The sequence below is a fragment of the Osmerus mordax genome, chromosome 8 (assembly GCF_038355195.1).
Source record: "Osmerus mordax isolate fOsmMor3 chromosome 8, fOsmMor3.pri, whole genome shotgun sequence".
Classification (NCBI taxonomy): domain Eukaryota; kingdom Metazoa; phylum Chordata; class Actinopteri; order Osmeriformes; family Osmeridae; genus Osmerus; species Osmerus mordax.
In genome coordinates, this window is record NC_090057.1 from 867,981 (window position 1) to 887,907 (window position 19,927).

The 19,927-nt window shown below is 45.9% G+C and overlaps 1 protein-coding gene across 2 annotated transcripts; it reads right to left on the reverse strand.

Moving 5' to 3' along the window:
- Nucleotides 1-1,900: 1,900 nt before the first annotated feature.
- Nucleotides 1,901-14,885, reverse strand: vegfab (vascular endothelial growth factor Ab). Of its 2 annotated transcripts, XM_067241280.1 has the most exons (8): nt 14,179-14,885; nt 12,569-12,611; nt 11,061-11,257; nt 9,970-10,046; nt 8,764-8,796; nt 6,876-6,944; nt 4,139-4,270; nt 1,901-4,035 (listed from the first exon to the last, which is right to left on the reverse strand). In XM_067241280.1, exons 1-8 carry the CDS (start codon nt 14,230-14,232, stop codon nt 4,014-4,016), a joined length of 627 nt encoding a protein of 208 aa, XP_067097381.1. In that variant the 5' UTR covers nt 14,233-14,885; the 3' UTR covers nt 1,901-4,013. The 2 variants fall into 2 exon arrangements, with proteins under 2 accessions (XP_067097381.1, XP_067097383.1); XM_067241282.1 differs by lacking the exon at nt 6,876-6,944.
- Between the last annotated feature and the right edge of the window lie 5,042 nt (nt 14,886-19,927).

Here is a 19,927-nt window from a genome sequence, read left to right on the forward strand (position 1 = left end):
TCATCACGCTGTTCTTTCTATGATATATCCCCCCTGATGAAACAAGTCGTAGGAGTAAAGAAAAACTCCAGCGCTGGATCACACATTAAAACGTCTCTTTATATAAACAATCAAATAGGTTACAGACTGCAGTTAAACCAACAGTCAGTGTAAAGTACGGTGTGTTAGTTTACTAGCATGGCCTAGCTACGTTTGCACAGGAGAACATAGCTATCTCACCTCTGCTACATGATCTTTGGAAAATCACACATAAATTCATTCAGATATGACATTCTTTGGGGATTTTTTTGCCCCCGTGAAAAGGGGCCCTGAGATTAGCAAGGATATTGTCTGGCTATAAACGGCTGTAATGTTGAGCTAAAGGCAGTGTTAGAGAACGCTCTTGCACGGCTGCATTACCATTAGCGCCGGTTGCCAACAGGCTAATCCTGCCAGAAGTGGCGAGTTACGGACTAAGAGAGTGCTGTTTAAAAACAAACACGACAAAAGACCCAACAACCGCCCCTTAATCCACATTAAATGGGAATTTGGCATGCTAACGGGCTAACAGGCTAGTACAGCGTCCTGGCATCCTACACACTGTAGTACAGTGTAGTGTATGGGCCAAGTCGCTATAGGCTAGTTGATGCAGGCTAATTTCTGTGGTTGCACGTAGGCTACTAGGCATATAGCTTTGTTTTATCTTTTACCTTGCAGTATCTGGGACTCTTATTTGAAATGCAGTTTAAAATTGCAATTAGTGGAACATACAATACATTAAAATCTGAACTGCAGGTTTTCCTCCAGCTCAATCAGATAGCGGTATCCCAAAATTGGTAAGGAGGAAAACCCTCATCAGACGCAATTGTCTGGAACAGGATTGCTCGAACATAATTGTCTGGAAACTATAGGGCCGCTCCAAAATTATAAATCGACATTCCACTGGCACTGAGCTGTTTGTGTTGCTAAACCATTCTCAAAGGGCCTCATCATCTTACACGATTTGTTTAAAGGGAACACATCTTTTTTTTTTTTACTGAAAGGATCTTACCTATTGTACTGTAATGGAAATGAGCTGCGGGCTCATGTAATTAGTGGCTGCAAGTGTGGCTGATTATAAGGGGTATAGAGGAGTGGTTAAAAGGGGGACTGGCGGAGACAGAGGAAGGCTAGTCGGAGCGTGAGCACTTTGGGAGGCGGGTGGCGAGCGTTCGCATCCAGTCCGGAAAGTGTACGGCGGGCCCAAGCTCAGACCCCGGGGGAGGGTCTCGCCAAGCGGCGGCTAAGTACCCTATCATTGTCTGTTGTCTTGTCCATTTTAATTAGCTTTATTGAATTACCTGGCAGTGGGAGAGAACAGGGTGCGAGGAGCATGGCACCGTCCAAAGGGGGATAGTTGGGCTCCCCTATACACGAGTGACGTAGCGTAGGTGTGCGTTCGAGTGAGTGCCAGAGTGCAGTGACGTTGGGGTGTCTATTGGGGGTTTGACCCAGCGTTGAGTGCCGTGCTTTCACAGGATTGGGGAGGGTGGAGTGTGGTCCGGGGAGAGCCAACTTCCTTGAGTGGCGGTGTAGCCTGTGTTGTGCCCTGGAGTATTTCACCTCAGCTTATGAGTTTTTAGAGAACCCTTGTCCTGACGCAATAAAGACCTTGTTATATTGTTACCCGTTTGTAGTGGTGTTCTTTCAGCCTGACACATTTGGCAGTAATTTCCTGCTCCACGAACGAACCAATATTCATTACAGTAACTTTAAATGCCATTAGTTTATCCTGACGAGCTGGACGGTTGAGTTCTCTTAGGAAGCCATGATGGAGAGTTGAAGTTCCTCCTGTTGCCATCGTGATTATCCCTACTATCCCTTCCCGCCGGTTGTCATAGTAATTATCCCACTGATGGAGGTAAACGCCAACTCAGTGAAGTCCCAAATAAATCGTATTTATTGAACTTGAAGATCCTTACAATAGCATCTGGTTGCTGTGTAGGCCTACCACATTAACTCTGCATTCAAAACAAAAAATCACTGCACCACAATCACTTTACATGATGTTTTATTCATACAGCTAACGTTTTGGTCTAAGTAGGGGTGTGTAGACACGTCTAGTGGGGGGTTGTTTACACTGTAATGCTCTTCAGGAGGAAGCAGTTACAAGGTCAGTTGGAGTATTTATCAAATGTTTGTTGTGGCTATAGTTTAACACACAGACATTCAAAAGAAGAAATCTCTGAGTTATGATAACTTGTTATGATACTGGTTATATCACTCTGCTGTTTTGGTAGGCGGTGTAGACGTTTCTTCTTTTGAATTATTTTTATTTTGACTATGCGTTTGTTTACACATAAGAGGGACTGACCTAACTTGTGTGTCCCTTTAAAGTTTGACACCAGCCTCCAACACCCCTGACATCATAATCCAGACAACCTTCAAAACACAGCAACCGTTTACTCATTTTATATAAAAAAAACAATATAATTTGTAAATAAATATGCTTTACTACTGTACAGTCACAAAAAAAACACATTAATATTGGAAAGGAAGCAATATAAGTAATGAAATCCAAGGTTACACTGAGATGGCACTTTGACACGCACTCTTATCGTTGTAAATACAGCCCCACCGTGATGGGGAGGGCTTGGCTTGTAGCAAAGGCTTTATTACTATCTGCACAATGTAGATCTAAGGATGGGCAAGCGTGGACATGTTCTCTCTCTCTCACACACACACATACACACATCACACACACACATATACACACATCACACGTTGGGTGTACCAATAAAGACAAACGCGTACATCAAAACAAACACACAAGGCAATAGCACTGGTTTAAAATCACACACAGCACCTACACCCTCTGATAAAAGAGTTTTCAAATCCAGAATAGATTCATTAAAGGAAGGAATTAAAGGAATTCCATGAAAGGAATGTCTAGATAGTATTTGTCTTAATCTTTGTCACAAAAAGCAAAGAGCAGGGCTCTCCAGGTAGCTAGCTTGAGAAGGAGCTGTCCTTGACACCACACAAGATAGGGGAGGGGATGCCAGTATGGACATAACACTGTATAAATAGATCCAATTAAATATGTGGAAAAGACTGAATACTGAAAAAGAATCTTTAGTGTTATAAATTATCTAAAGTGAGCAACTGTGACTTGACTGAACAGTGGTGACAGAACATCCAACGCTTCATAAGTTCAATGGCAGACATCTCTCTCCTCCTACGAAACAAAAATTAAAGAAGCAAAAAATAATTTAAAAGTATTTTGAGTGTTTTCTCAGCACAGTTTGTGAGGCACAGTTTTTTTTTCTCAATGGAATCCAAGCTGCTACAGAATGTGGTTACTAGTGGTTTCCACGGTGCAAGCCATGACAGAATCAGAATCCCTTTAGAAACGAACGACACCTCGTCCTTTCTCTTGGCATCAGACCAAGAAGGAAGTTGTACACATTTACAACTTGCAAAAGGAAGTGACTTCACAAAGGGTTGGGTCACCATCTCCTATTGGCTGTTCTGGCTCTGACAGGAAAGGAAGTCTGTGTCGGAGTTCTCTCCTTCCTTCCTGCTTCACAGGAAGTCTTCTACCCCTGTTTCCTCCACGCCTTGACACAGTTGTTCATGATTGGCACTTGGCCACAGTAGAAGTATCCAGTGAAGTTTTTGCATAAATGAATTGCCAACAAGACCACAGTGGAGCTACACAAAAGTCTAAAACCAGCAGGCGGCCGCGGGCTCTGGGACCTCTGTGGTTTTAAGTTTGTTTTCTTTAGCAGCAATACAAATTCTGTATTCTTTTTTTTATCGCGGTATATACACAGATGTACAGTGGGAGGATTTTTTTTAAATCAATTTTCTTTGTCACTTCTTTGATGTTTTTTTTCTTCTAATATCTCTCTCTTTCTCTCTTGTTTTCTCTGTGGTTTCTCAGTCTGTTTGTTCTACAGAGAGAGAGAGCATTGGGTTGAGAGTTCAAAGTGCTGTGCTGTGAAATATCCATGAATATTCCTTCATTTCTGTCTTGTCTGTAGATTGACCTTTCATCTCCGGGGTTTGTCACATCTTGGGAGGCAAAGGAGAGAGAGAAAGAGAGGGGGGAGGAGAGAGAGACATTAGAAAGAGTATTACACAGGAACAAGGCATTCACACACAGGCCTGCACGTACCTGCAGGTCCTCTCGTTGAGCTCTAGTTGGCGCTCCTTGCAGTCGGCCTCTGTGTGTTTACAGGAGCACTGGCAGGTCAGCGGGTCCTGAATGAACCACCGTCTCCTCTTCTCCGAGCATGGCTCACAGTGGCTGGGGAGGGAGGGAGGGAGGGAGGGAGAGGGAGGGAGGGAGAAGGAGGGAGAAGGAAGGAGGGAGTGAGGGAGAAGGAGGAGGGAGGGAGAAGGAGGAAGGAGGGAGGGAGAAGGAGGGAGGGAAAAGGAGAGAGGGTGGGAGAAGGAGGGAAGGATAAGGAGAAGGAGGGTAGGAAAAGGAGAGAGGGAGGGAGAAGGAGGGAGGGAGGGAGAAGGAGGGAGGGAGAAGGAGAGAGGGAGAAGGAGAGAGGGAGGGAGCATTATTAAATTGTTATCTCATAAAAAACAACTTTGCTTTTGCTGTAACTTAACATACCTGATATTTTTTTGCAAGTGTGTGTCTGAATGTGCCTTTTGGTACGCCCCCAGGTGTAGCATGGGACATGAGGGGGTGGTACTGCACATGTACACACACTCAAACTCATGCATGCACAAATGCTCACACATACACACTTCAAAATCGGCCATGAATGCAAGCAGGAAGATTACCCCCCATCCCCCCAGCCCCCCAGCCCCCCATCCCCCCAGCCCCCCATCCCCCCAGCCCCCCAGCCCCTCTCCCGCCCCCACAGATAAGGATACCCCCACTTCCTGGGGTAAGGGGGGTATGGAGGGGGTATGGGGGAACATTTTTAAGATGCTTTGCACACAGTGGCTACTGTTAGACATGCATTAGCAGGCTTTGGACCATCTGTGACTTAATACACAAAACATAACATTTGAACTCAGGCTAAACTCAAAGGACCCGACAGCAAACATTCAGATTGTATTAATAATTAATTCTGTGAGTTAACTGTCTCAGCTGTGTCCTTGGTGTGCAGTAAAATAAGACTCTGTAGGTGAACTGATAGGAAGATTCAGACTTTATTGAATAAAAGCTGAATCATGGCTTGACTTTCTACTTACAGTTAAACATTTCAGTTGGAAAATCAGCGGTTTAAAGATACAACTGGTTTGAATTTCATCACAAAACTATATGAACAATACCAAAGTAGATAGGACAGACTAGGGCAAACAGCATTCTGTTTCCATATGGGGAGGTGGACAAAACCATCTTCAAAGAGTACAAACTTCCGACCAGTAACATAATTTTAAAACCTCCAGTCATTGGAAATCTGTTCTATTAAATTGCAGTCATGAATCCTAAGTGTGTTCTTGCTGTGGTTGGAACCCTTGTAAGCAACAACAGAATAAAAACAGCAGTTGGCAACCAAAAAGATTCCTTCGTTTACATAGCTGACACAAGAGGAACAGAGTGATAGCCATCTCGGCTATCTTCTCATCGCTAACAAAGGCACACTGGGTCTGTGAAGACGACCAAAACCTGAGGGATGAAAAGAAAAGAGAGAAGGAGAGGGACGAGTGCTATAGACAAAACAAAGCGAGACAGACTCAACACTCAACATCGAGAGCGGTGATTGCACAGATACCAGATTATTATGCTCTGTAAAGCCATGCTGGTTGGGGTCCTGTTCTGTCGCTGTCATTGTGGCACTGTAGCTATCTGGGATGTTGTTATTGTTGCACTGTGTCTGGTAGCTGAGATGTTACTTTACACTGTGTCTGGTAGCTGAGATGTTACTTTACACTGTGCTGGTAGCTGATATGTTACTTTACACTGTGCCTGGTAGCTGAGATGTTACTTTACACTGTGTCTGGTAGCTGAGATGTTACTTTACACTGTGCTGGTAGCTGAGATGTGGTTACTTTACACTGTGTCTGGTAGCTGAGATGTGGTTACTTTACACTGTGCCTGGTAGCTGAGATGTGGTTACTTTACACTGTGTCTGGTAGCTGATATGTTACTTTACACTGTGCTGGTAGCTGAGATGTGGTTACTTTACACTGTGCTGGTAGCTGAGATGTGGTTACTTTACACTGTGTCTGGTAGCTGAGATGTTACTTTACACTGTGCCTGGTAGCTGAGATGTGGTTACTTTACACTGGGTCTGGTAAATACAGACTGTTTATTGACTGACCACCAAAATTCTTGGAACTTAGTTCTAAGTATATACTTAGTTAAAACTCTACACTCTCTTCTGGTCCTTGATCTTCTGCTGTACTTTCTAAATGCACTATTTATCTCTATTCACTAGAGGTTAGAGGAGACCTCCACCCCACCACCCATCAAAGCACCCCGTCACACTCCTGGGAGGTGGGGCAGGACCTGCGCAGAGGGGCTGGGAAGGGGTGGGGGGGGATAGGGGAGAACGGGAGAGGCGGTGGAGTTGGAGGCAGGTCATGGGGGGTTGAAAGTCTGCTTCTGCTGCGACTGCTCGGATGCTCAGTGAACTCAGGAGCCTGTGTGGCTAACATGCTAATCAAAGTGTGCTAGCTAAGGTGCTTCCTTAGCACTGTATGCTAAAATGCTAACAACGCTAACGTATTAGCCAACGCAGAAATAGACTGACAACTCTATGCATGGGTTGGATTTTAGTGTCAGCGGTGTAGCTGATGGGTACGGAGAAGCATTCTGCCAATCAGTGTGGTCAGCGGGCAAATTAAACGGCGCAAATTAAAAAGGACAAAAAAGCTTTCCCCACACGAGCGTAAAGACCAGCTGAGCAGCACTCAGGCGCAGGAAGGAGGCGGAACTGACGTACGATTCACGAGTCTTTTTGTCTCTGTTTTTCTTTCTCTTTCTCTTTTGGCCTTTGCCCCTCCGGGATTTTCTGGAAGTGAAGAAGAGGCAGAGCAACGCAGAACGTCTGAGAGGACTGGGCGGGTTAAGGAGGCAGTACGGCCACGTGTCAGATATCAGTCGGCTGACCAATACGTAAATGGATGGGTATATATTACTATATATTTATATAGTAGGCCTACTTGTACTTATATAAATGATATATATCATATATTACCCAACACAATGATATAAGGTACATGCACCTGTTTCTTTAAAAAGAATCTCATGTTCACGTTACACAGAGAGTTTATGTGATTGTTTGGCTCCAGAAAACACAGTTTGGAGCCAAACCTCTCCCTCAGCAGGTCTCACAAACAGAGAACAATTAGACTGCTCTATTTCAGCCCTGTTCCAGTTCTCTGGCCCAGTTCAGCAGAATCGAGCTTCCAGCTTCCAGGAACATCCAGCCAAGCTCCTTGATCTGCCCCGTCACCTCTCAACAGGAGACAGACTGCAGGTGCCAGACTACCAGACTACTCCAGCACTCAAACCCGCTAAATAATCCCACTCCAGTTCCTCTAGGGTTGGGTATAGCTCAGTGTGCCTTTGAGTTCAGATCAAGAGGTTGCAGGTTCAAATCCCCCCTGCGGATAAAAGCATCTGGTAAGTGAGTACATTAATATGCACCACAACTGCCTTGCTGAACAAGCCTGCTGCGGTCGCTAGGTAGATGCTGAGAGACCCGCTAATACAACATGGATCACTGCCCAGCAAACACCAGCAGGTTAACGGCTGAGCGCCCCCCTCACCACCTCTGATCATTGACCTCCCGGTAGCAGCTAAACATCAGCCGGGGGGGTCAGAGGTCCCAGTGGAGTACGGTAGCTCAACAGGAGTTGAACGACCACCAGAACATTCCAGTTAGGAAAACTCGCTGAAGACGGAACCATAAGCAGTTAAAACCAAGGTCAGCGATGGCCTCAAGATCCAATTCTTATCTATATTGTAGGAGACGTAAAAATGTACATAAACCCCAGCTGAGAAGCTTGTTTCTCGCCCGTGGCTGCAGGAAGAGGCGAGGAGGGGAATGACCCTCAGATCCTTAACTCCTGTTGTTTAGACAAACAAACCGTCTTCAGCTCTGATCATAAAAAAGTGAAGAAAACACAGAACCCAGTCTGAAGAGCAGGTCGCCAACATCAGAGGAGGCAATAAAGGAGAGGTGAGCTCTTTAGGCGTCTGTTAGGGTGGTGATAGTGAGAGAGGAATAAGAAAAGAGGATGTAAAGGCCAGGTGCAGAGGGCGATGACCTCGTTCACCTGAACAGCATTCTGGGAGATTACGTGTGTAACACAGCAATGATTGGTCATCAAAATGATAATGGAATGAGAAGTGGATCCAGATGATTTATGGGACATCGACAGAGAGAAAGAGAGGGAGAGAGACAGAGAGAAAGAGAGGGAGAGAGACAGAAAGACATCGAGAAAGACAGACAGAGATGACTGATCCAAGATGGCACCGATGAAGACTGCCTCGGTCGTTAGGTGCGCTCGGCAACTTATATTTTATTATTTTATTGTATATTTAATTGAATTCTAATTCCACTTAGTACTGCTAGTTTATGTACCCTTAGTATAGATAGTCCACATATAAAAATGTGAGGTCCCTATATGTTTATTGTATGCACCTTCCTGCCAAAGCAAATTCCTTGTCTGTGCAAACTTTCATGGCGAATAAATCCCATTCTGATTCTGAGAGAGACGTATAGAGAGAAAGAGATGGAAACAAGAATGAAACAGAACAGGCACCCACAATCCCCTGCCAGATCCAGAGTCTAAACACCGAACACAGAAACAGTTTATACTCACTTTTCTCTCGGTTCTTTCACCTCTGGCTTCGGCCTGAAACAGAGAAACAAACGGCATGAGATGACATCGCACCCCAGTGCCTGTGTCCAGGTAAACAGTACGCATCATCAACGTGAGCCGTCTGCCTGTGAGGTCCTACATACACACTCGGTCTCTCCGAGTCGCCATAGCAATACTGGCTTCACTCTCCAATTTCTTTACGCAAATTATGTGTGTAACATGCATACCTCACCCCCCCACCCCACACACTCCACACACACACACCACTAACACCCACATCTGACAACAATAGTGGCTTGTCAAGTTATTTCATTGCTCAACTGGACAGCTCTGTTGCTGATAGCAGTGTGGAGCAACAGGGCTGCTGGCAGAGCTAACAGCTAATCCACAGAGAACATGGGGCCAGGAGTTGGGAAACTGTTTAATACTCGTAACTCTGCTCTGAGGTCAAAGAAAACTTCAACATTAACTGGAAGATGTGTTGAACATGAACCATGTTGATCCAGTTTTGATTCATACATCAGGACTGCAGGGCCAGGAGTTCGTCCTCTGTGAGTACAGAAAGGCTTCCCAAAAAGTCTCTTCTCAATTCAGAAAGGAGTTTTTGGTGGCTGTCTCTGGCAGTTGTGGACATTGTGGTGTGATAGTCCTGACCCTGGGATGAAGTATAGATTTGTAAAAAAAAAAGGTTTGTGAAGGAGGGTTGTAAAGGAATCGATGTCACTCGTTCACCTGAACAGCATTCTTGGAGATTATCTGACACAATTATGATTGGTCATAAAAATGATAATGGAAAGAGAAGTGGATCCAGCCCTGAACAGCGTGTCTGTGCTTTGGGGCTGTGCTGATTCATTATCAGAGACACAGCGTGTCTGTGCTTCGGGGCTGTGTTGATTCACTAACAGAGACACAGCGTGTCTGTGCTTCGGGGCTGTGTTGATTCACTATCAGAGACACAGCGTGTCTCTGCTTCGGGGCTGTGTTGATTCACTATCAGAGACACAGCGTGTCTGTGCTTCGGGGCTGTGTTGATTCACTATCAGAGACACAGCGTTCTGGAGAGAGCTGGGACACGGGTTCATCTGTTCAGGTGTTTGAGATTGGGACAGAGAAAAAATGACAGGAAAAAGAGATCTATGTGGAGACCATGGTCTTAGATGAGCAGTGTGTGTGTGTGTGTGTGTGTGTGTGTGTGTGTTTTCTTACCTGCATTCACAAGAATTGTGTTCTGTAAAACTCATAAAAATATCATTTTGTTGCCTTTGTGGTTTTATTCTTTTTATCTGGGGAGACAAAGAGAGAGAGATAGTGTCAGTGTTGTTGAGAGAAAGAAAGAAAGATGGAGGGAGAGACGGAGAGAGGGAGGGAGGTAAAATATTGAGGATTAAGGAATATTTGTGTATTGGGTACAGGTTAGGGAAGGAGGTAAGAGGTCAGGAGTCAGGTCATGGTGTACCTTCTCGTAGTGACATCATGTTTTGGGGTGATGGAGGAGGGGTTAGAGGTGAGGTTAAAAGGTCAAAGGTCACGTCTTCATCTCCATGGAGATGGTCAGAGAGAACGAGGATTCAGAGGTCAGAGGGCAAGCCTACCCAAGTGACAGAATATTATACTTAAAGTCTACTTACAAAGGATAAGTACAAACATACGTACATATACTAAAGATGTCAACAAGTATGTGCATTATGTGTAGTCATGTAAAAAAAAGCTAACTTGCTCTCCACTTGGGTATACTTGTGTCAGATGAGAAAGTGAGAAGTATCATAGTGAGAGGTCAAGGGTCAGAGTTCAGAGCTGTAGGGTGAGAAGTCACGGGTCAGGGTCTGAGCTCCATGGTGATGTTGTGTGTTGAGGTGGGGAGGTGTAGGGTGAGAGGTCAGGGGTCAGGGTCTGACCTCCATGGTGATGTTGTGTGTTGAGGTGGGGAGGTGTAGGGTGAGAGGTCAGGGGTCAGGGTCTGAGCTCCATGGTGATGTTGTGTGTTGAGGTGGGGAGGTGTAGGGTGAGAGGTCAGGGGTCAGGGTCTGAGCTCCATGGTGATGTTGTGTGTTGAGGTGGAGAGGTGTAGGGTGAGAGGTCAGGGGTCAGGGTCTGACCTCCATGGTGATGTTGTGTGTTGAGGTGGGGAGGTGTAGGGTGAGAGGTCAGGGGTCAGGGTCTGACCTCCATGGTGATGTTGTGTGTTGAGGTGGGGAGGTGTAGGGTGAGAGGTCACGGGTCAGGGTCTGAGCTCCATGGTGATGTTGTGTGTTGAGGTGGGGAGGTGTAGGGTGAGAGGTCAGGGGTCAGGGTCTGACCTCCATGGTGATGTTGTGTGTTGAGGTGGGGGTGCACTGCAGCATCTCGTCGTTGCAGCATCCTGCGCAGCGCGTCAGCACCACGCAAGACGGGATGTAGATGTGCTCCACCTCCTCTGGGTACTCCTGCAGGATCTCCACCAGCAGCTCTCTGGGCCGACACAGGCTCTTATTATACACCTCCATGAAGGGGATCACTGCAGGACACACACACGGGGACACACACGGACACACACACACGGACAAACACACATGCACCAACACACACCTTCAGTAAACAGTGTGTAGAGTGTGTCTGCGATGCTCCAGCTGTAGACAGGAGAAGACAGCACTCTGAGACACACACCATCTCACTACACACACACCATCTCACTACACACACACCATCTCACTACACACACACCATCTCACTACACACACATCCTCTCACTACACACACACCATCTCACTACACACACATCCTCTCACTACACACACACCATCTCACTACACACACACCATCTCACTACACACACACACACCATCTCACTACAGACACATCCTCTCACTACACACACACCATCTCACTACACACACCATCTCACTACACACACACCATCTCACTACACACACACACACCATCTCACTACAGACACATCCTCTCACTACACACACACCATCTCACTACACACACCATCTCACTACACACACACCATCTCACTACACACACATCAAAATCCACATCCTCTGGTTGCTAATCTATATTATATCTTGATATCAAGTCTGGATAATCTACGTGACCTTTTCCCTCTCTCAGTTTAGCCCACATCCTCCCTCCACTTTCCTCTCTCCTCTCCCTCCCCTCTCTCCCCTCCTCTCCCTCCCCTCTCTCCCCTCCTCTCCCTCCCCTCTCTCTCCTCCTCTCCCTCCCCTCTCCTCCTCTCCCTCCCCTCCTCTCCCTCCCCTCTCTCATCTTTACCTATCTCCCACATAACAGAGATGCCAATGTTGGGTAACACATGGCCACATCTCTGAAGTGTGTCTCTGAGGGGGAGCTGACTCTGTTGGGGATGAGCAGATCTCACCCCTAACAGAGTAGCTTCCCCAGCCAAACCCAACACAGCATGACACAAAACCACGCCAGCGCTGCCTTCTGATTATACAAAATATTGTGCAATTTTGGATTGGGTAAAAAAACAAAAAAAAACAGGGAATGGCCAAGGAGCAAATTCCATTCCTATCATCCATTTAAAATACTAATTGCCCCATCTTAACCTCAAATAATTTTTCAGATTCGGAATGTGTTCCGATTCTCTGTGTTATTTACATATTCTAACAGGCCTACTGTGTTCTTAATGTTGTTTTTACTCGGGCCGTCCCCTGGGTGGCGCTGCAGTTATATGTAAGTCCAGAGAGCACCGTTGGTTTCTCTGTTCTTGTCATCGTGAACCTCAACAATCCCGTTTGGCTTTCTGCCTTCGAGGAAGCCCCGTTAAAGCTGTTCCCACGATGCCCTACCAGACACCTACCGTCATGCGCGCTCCTCCCGCCTTCCTTTGGTATGTGGGCTCCCTGCACGGGAGAGAGCAAAGAGAAACACGTTCGAGGTTATACATTTCTGCCAACATGACATAATTACACTCGGCAGTAGCAGTTACATATGTTTAACCGCTTCAGACTGGCTACGTGGCGCCAGGCTTTCGATGTGACGTGGACGCTGTCAAAGATCACCAACTAGCCTATGTTTGTTTTGTGTCGAAGCCAAAGGCGACATTGTCATTAACTTTCAAGTTATTCAGTTTTCGAAAATGTTTCTACCCTGGTAAACTAACATCTGAATGAAGGCGAGCAACCTGTAGCCGGTATGGCTGGCAATAATTTAACGTATTCACGTGGGATCTGCTTGCTTTCACTGTGTAGCGGCACAAAATTGCCCATGCGCATTGACTCTCTCTCAGACACACACACACACTCACAGACACACACACAGACACACACATACACACCAGAGAGACACAACATTGCGTGTGGCAAGGGGGATATTATCAGTGCGTCAGACTATCCTTCATTGGGACAACCGGTGACCGATTTAATTTAAATCTAAAAAAGAAAAACATAGGGGGCCCTCGTGTGTCTGCAGAGCCCGCCCCCTTCGGTGGTGTGAGGGCCCGCGAGGCCCCCAGAGTTTGAAGGCTGTTTTATTAATGAGGACGATACTTGCGAGAATGTGCAGTGTTTGTAGTCATGTACCTTAGTCTAGGCTACTCGGTAGCGAGGTTAGGCTGTAAGTCGTTCACAGAAAGCCCGTCAGTCACGAGAAAGCTGCGATCGAGTTGGAGATAGTGCTATAGACAAACAGCTTAAAAAAGTGTCAGGTTGTGAATAGTTGGCTAAATAAGAATTAGGTAGGTATAGGATGTATAGTAACACGTTAGACTACCTCTTAATAAATGAAAATTAACACATCGCGATCCAATATGGAGTTAGGTCACACTGAAATAATTGTTAAGGCTTAACAGCAATATTCTTGTCAACCTTTGCTCCGCTGCTGGGCACAACAGTGGTTTAGAATCTAGATTAATGATTAAGTAGAAAACTCGGCTAAGTCATATTCAAGTCTCAACAACTAGACGATGGAGAAGTATGTATCTAGGCTATATAATCCATACCGTAGGCCTAAACATTTTTTGAACATGACATGCAATTTTTATTTTTTTCTGGTGCAAATCTTGTGACATAATAAAAATAGAACCTGCTTCTCCCATAATTCAAAATGAAGCGCTGCGCCTTTAAAGCGTAATAATATCACCACGGTGGTTTTAGCAGGCCCGCAATCACCCGACTCTAAACTTAATAACATTCGACCAGAAGCTTTACATATTTCCTCTTAGCAACCAAAATGCACCGCCCACCACGCAGGGCTGTATGCGTGAAGTCTATAGTCAGGTTTGCGTAATGACTATTTAATTATCCCTGAAGCCATGAAATATTTGAGGTTGTTTAAACATGAGCAATGACCTAGCCGGGGGAGCGACAAGGACGGCCAACACATTAACGACACTTGACCACATTTCAGAAACTCTAGTCTATTTCTCTCTGTCCGAACTGAAGACCTTTCATTTTAACCCACATAACTTACCCTGACAGCCGACAGCGTCAAAAATAGTAATGTCAAACTGTCAAATAAGTTCATGATTGAAATTCCAAATGCAGACGTCGATTTAAAATCCAATCCAGTATTGTAGCGATTTCTGCCAAAGCATTTGTGAAGTTTATAACACGGATAACAAAGTATGACTGCTAGAACTTGTCTAAACAGTAAACTGGCTGCTGTAAAGGCGTTAGGTCCGTTCCGGTCCCACGGTCGGAGCGACACCTGGACGAAAATCCTTTGAGCATAACGTCTTTCTTTCAACTGTTGCCAATAATTTTCAAGATATCCAGAAACATGAGAATCCAGGACGCGTACCTTCTCACATTGTTCTGTAATAAATCTTTATTTTCTTGAAAGGCAATTGCAATCCACATTACAAAAGTAATCCCATACTTGGTGTCCCAGCCGTTTCCAAGTGCGTGTCCATTGGAAAAAGGGAAAATGCGGCGACTGAAACTTTCGCTCCTTCAACTGTCGTGCCAGTCTAGAGCTACACTTGAAATCACATTCACTGAATCAACATTCTGGATTTCCTTCAAAACTTCTCTCCGTGTGATAAACCGCCGTTTGATTTTTACTTCCTGTTCCTTCTACCAATTCGTTTGTGCCAGCAGTCTTCTTTCCTCTCTGAATCGTTAACACATCACCGTAAAAGATTCTCGAGGTCTAAAATTTCTCCGTCTCTTCCAGCCGCAAGGACGCTGTCTGCTCAGACGGTCGGTCTACGGGCGGATTGGGAGCTTTAGAAGCCGCGGATTGGCTGCTGGTGAATGGAGGGGGTGGTCCTATGTTTGCGCACTGGCCCGAGCCCGTTGGAGCTCAGGAGGTTTTGAAGTTCATCTATTAAACCTTGACTTTGGTGATAACCTCAAAGACGAACTACTGTAAAAGCGAAAAAGTCCGTTAAAGTGTAGGGCTGCATGGTTGTTGTACTACATTGGGTTTGTTCCGAATGTGTGGGTGATCTTAATGATAGGCCTATTAAAATGACCATATAGGCCTACGCCGTTATAGGATAATAAGAACATGTGACATTATAAGTAAACAAACCAACATGTAAATAAGAAAATTATGAGATTGATCATTTCTACGAGCCTGTCACACCAGCTCCTGCATTGCTGTTCAACATGAACAGCGTTGTCATTTCATTTTATTATGTGAACTCAATGAAGAACCAACTGAACCGAGATCGAGGTCACTTTGTCTGAAAATTTGAATGTATTTCATTATATGGATTACGGAATATGTAGCCTAACTATTACGTAGGCAGACATAGGCTATGTGTAATCCTGTACCATGGCCAACTGCGTAGATGGAAACTCCCGTGAGCAATAAAGGGAAATTAAACTGAATATCACTTCTCATGCAACCGGCGAAATCCCTGGACATTGGAATCGAACCGAATTAGGACTAGGGAGATTTGGTGCGTGTGTGTCTCCGACCACGTACAGGTGTGTGTGCGTGCTTTAGCGAACGCAGCCGTGCCGGTCGGTTCCAGCACATGTGATGTGAGTGTTGGTCATCCCAGCGTCACTGTGCGTCGTTGTCATGGAAAGTTGGAGCGTGCGTGTTGTGTCGTGTGTTTTTTTCCCCTCGTCTCACAGAGCTAAAAAAGGTTTCTGGGTTTCCTCTGCTGGGATCTGCAGGTGTCCGGTCGGCACTTGACAGCCGGCAGATCCAAAAAAGACCGATCCGTTAAAATATCTTGCGAACGTGTGCAATTGCACTCTTCCAAAAGTCAAGGAATTATAATGAGTTTAATAGTCTATCTGCGCGTTTCGATAAAAATATATATAATTTCTGAAAATGTAAAACCATAGGCATTTTCTTCTCTTCCTCTTCCTGATCATCATGATTTCATATAATAGTGGAGTGTGTGTAAGAAAACATTTCACACGGCCTCACACACCATTGTGGAGTCTGGTAATAGTCTTATCCTACAGTGAATATCAACAACAGTTTTCAGACCGTCTGATTTACATCACAAAGGAAGTGAACATGAGGATTTCTGAATGAGAATATTGTTCTGGATAAGAGCGTCTGCTAAATGACTAAATGTAAATTGTGAGATCTGCGTCCAATCAAAGCTCGTAATTTCCAAAGCTTCAGTGCTTCCCTCTGCTGTGGGGTTAGGGTACTGCAGGCGAAACAAACCGCACAGCCAACATACAGGAAGTTCACAGGCAGCCAAGGAGAAATGTTGTGCTTAAACACAGCAACTTTTTGGTAGCTCACCTATGGATCTGTTATGTATGGATTGAAGCCTTTCTGTGTGTGTGTGTGTGTGGGGGGGGGGGGGGGTCAGATGGCTGAGCGGTTAGGGAATCGGGCTATTAATCAGAAGGTTGCCAGTTTGATTCCTGGCCGTGCAGAATGGATAAGAGCGTCTGCTAAATGTAAATGTGTGTGTGTGTCTGTGTCAGTAAGTAAAATGTTTAAATAATAGTGATGGAGGAGAAATGTAAAAAAATACGAAGAATGAAGTGACGCTTTGTCAGGAAGTTTGTGAACAAGAAAGAAAGAAAGAGAGGGGAGGGGGAGAGAGAGACAGAAAGAGAGGGAAGAGGAGGGGAAAGAGAGAGGGAGGAGAGAGAGAGAGAGGAGGGAGAAAGCTTTTAGAGTGGAGGGCTGGTGTGTAAGGTGAGCAGGGATGAGGAGAGTTTCTTGGCTTCATAGTTTAATTGAAGAATAACACACAAGTTCATCAGCCATGTCACCAAGCTCCTGTTTCTGCTGACTCAGAGTGTGTGTGTGTGTTAACACACATGAATACGCCATATGCGTTTACTTTGTTCCTGCTGACAATTGAGTGAAACATACACACACATACGCATGTGCACACACAATCTTATTTGAACACACACACACTTAATGAGGTCTCTTGTTCCCACTTGTAAAATAACATCATCCCCAACACACTCTCACTCTCAGAGTTCCACCTGTTACTGCTGCTGCTGTGTCGGTACTTACACACACATCATGACACAGTTATCACACACACACTCATATCATTATCACACACACATCTCTACATCATTATATCTATAGATATTTGCTCGATATTTCCTAGTTCCACACTGTCACTGAAGCCTCCCAGACACACTGCCAAAGTATGATGTTGCAAATTACAAAGGATTTTCTGTTTGCCTTTATTCCCCCCATTTTCTTCTTCTTTAATTTTCTCCCTCCCTCCTTCCCCTCCTCTCCTCTCCTCCCTCCCTCCTCTCCCTCCTCCCTCATTCTTCCTCTCCCCTCCATCTTCCCTCGGAAGAGATCATGTCTTGGTAATGTGTGAGTGTGTGTGTGTGTGTGTGTCAGAGAGGGTAAGCCTTTGGCATGCCTCTGGAATGTAGTGATTTAGAAAGAAGAAACAGTGTTTGCTCCTCCTCAGAAACATGGAACCTGAAGGAAGTTTCCTCGTCCGCAGCACCTGATAACATCCACAGCCAATCATCACAAGGGGAGATGTTCTGGAAGTCTGCCAACGTCTTATTATTATTATAACTTTTACTTAGCCAGGATCGTTCCCATTGAGATTAAGAATCTCTTTTTTGCAAGGGTGACCTGGCCAAGACCTGACCATGTGTGTGTATCAGCAAGCCTGAGTGACTAAAGATGTCTGTGTGTGTGTGTGTGTTCATGGGTCACTCACACACAATGCCCTGGGCTGTGGGATTGTTAGAGATGAAATGGTCGGGTGCTGTTGGTGGCCTGGTCTGCTGCTGTTCCTGTCTGGTGGCTGGTGGGGTCAGCACGTCCTACAGGAATGTGTGTGCGTGTGGGGGAGGGGGGACAGTGTGTTTTGGAGAAGGGCTACTTTCTCTGGCATTTCTCTCAGTTCATCATCCCCCTTTCCTCCTTGTGTCTCAGCAGCATGTTAGAGATCTGTAACAAGCTTTCTACAGGAAGTGGCCTTTACTCTCTCTCTCTCTCTCTCTCTCTCTCTCTCTCTCTCTCTCCGCTCTAACAGACACATCATATTCCTGCACGGAAGTGCTGACAGTCGTAGACAGCCTGAAATCAAGCCCTAACCCTCTCCACCACACCACCATCCAGGACACTGATGATCTTTGACCCCGGCAGCTGTGCAGAGTGTGCCGTGGAGAGGAAGCACAAGTCTAAACTGTTCTGGTGTGTGTGTGTGTGGTAATGAGTGTGTGAGTGTGACTGTCCGTCCTCCTCTTGACTTGTAGCATGTCAGACTTCTAGACTTGATGAACATGAAGATATGTTTCAGATCAAGAGCTAGAAAAGTTTGAGTGCTCTGGCAATCAGCAAAGCATCTCTCTCTCTCTCTCTCTCTCTCTCTCTCTCTCTCTCTCTCTCTCTCTCTCTCTCTCTCTCTCTCTCTCTCTCTCTCTCTCTCTCTCTCTCTGTCTCCCTCCTCCTCTCTCTCTCTCCTTCTGATCCAGGATATTAATAGACGGGTGGTTCTGAGGGAGTCTGCTGCTTTGACGCTGAAGATGACATGGAAGTAAAGAAACCTACATGAAGCCCTGACATGCATCCTGCTAGGCCTCGCAGACATATCTCACCTTCTGACTCTGTCGGTGGTTACAGGCCTCACAGACATCTCTCACCTTCTGACTCTGTCGGTGGTTACAGGCCTCACAGACATATCTCACCTTCTGACTCTGTCGGTGGTTACAGGCCTCACAGACATCTCTCACCTTCTGACTCTGTCGGTGGTTACAGGCCTCACAGACATATCTCACCTTCTGACTCTGTCGGTGGTTACAGGCCTCGCAGACATATCTCACCTTCTGACTCTGTCGGTGGTTACAGGCCTCACAGACATATCTCACCTTCTGACTCTGTCGGTGGTTACAGGCCTCACAGACATCTCTCACCTTCTGACTCTGTCGGTGGTTACAGGCCTCACAGACATATCTCACCTTCTGACTCTGTCGGTGGTTACAGGCCTCACAGACATATCTCACCTTCTGACTCTGTCGGTGGTTACAGGCCTCACAGACATATCTCACCTTCTGACTCTGTCGGTGGTTACAGGCCTCACAGACATATCTCACCTTCTGACTCTGTCGGTGGTTACAGGCCTCACAGACATATCTCACCTTCTGACTCTGTCGGTGGTTACAGGCCTCACAGACATATCTCACCTTCTGACTCTGTCGGTGGTTACAGGCCTCGCAGACATATCTCACCTTCTGACTCTGTCGGTGGTTACAGGCCTCGCAGACATATCTCACCTTCTGACTCTGTCGGTGGTTACAGGCCTCACAGACATATCTCACCTTCTGACTCTGTCGGTGGTTACAGGCCTCACAGACATCTCTCACCTTCTGACTCTGTCGGTGGTTACAGGCCTCACAGACATATCTCACCTTCTGACTCTGTCGGTGGTTACAGGCCTCACAGACATCTCTCACCTTCTGACTCTGTCGGTGGTTACAGGCCTCGCAGACATATCTCACCTTCTGACTCTGTCGGTGGTTACAGGCCTCGCAGACATCTCTCACCTTCTGACTCTGTCGGTGGTTACAGGCCTCACAGACATCTCTCACCTTCTGACTCTGTCGGTGGTTACAGGCCTCACAGACATCTCTCACCTTCTTTTTGTTCAATGTATCTTTATCGAACTATCTCTCACCTTCTGACTCTGTTGGTGGTTACAGGCTGGGAAACACTCGTGGACTCTCATGTACAGTGACACTAGTTAACGTGCTGACTTGTGTTGAATGACAGTAAAGACAACCACACGTTAATCTGTTAG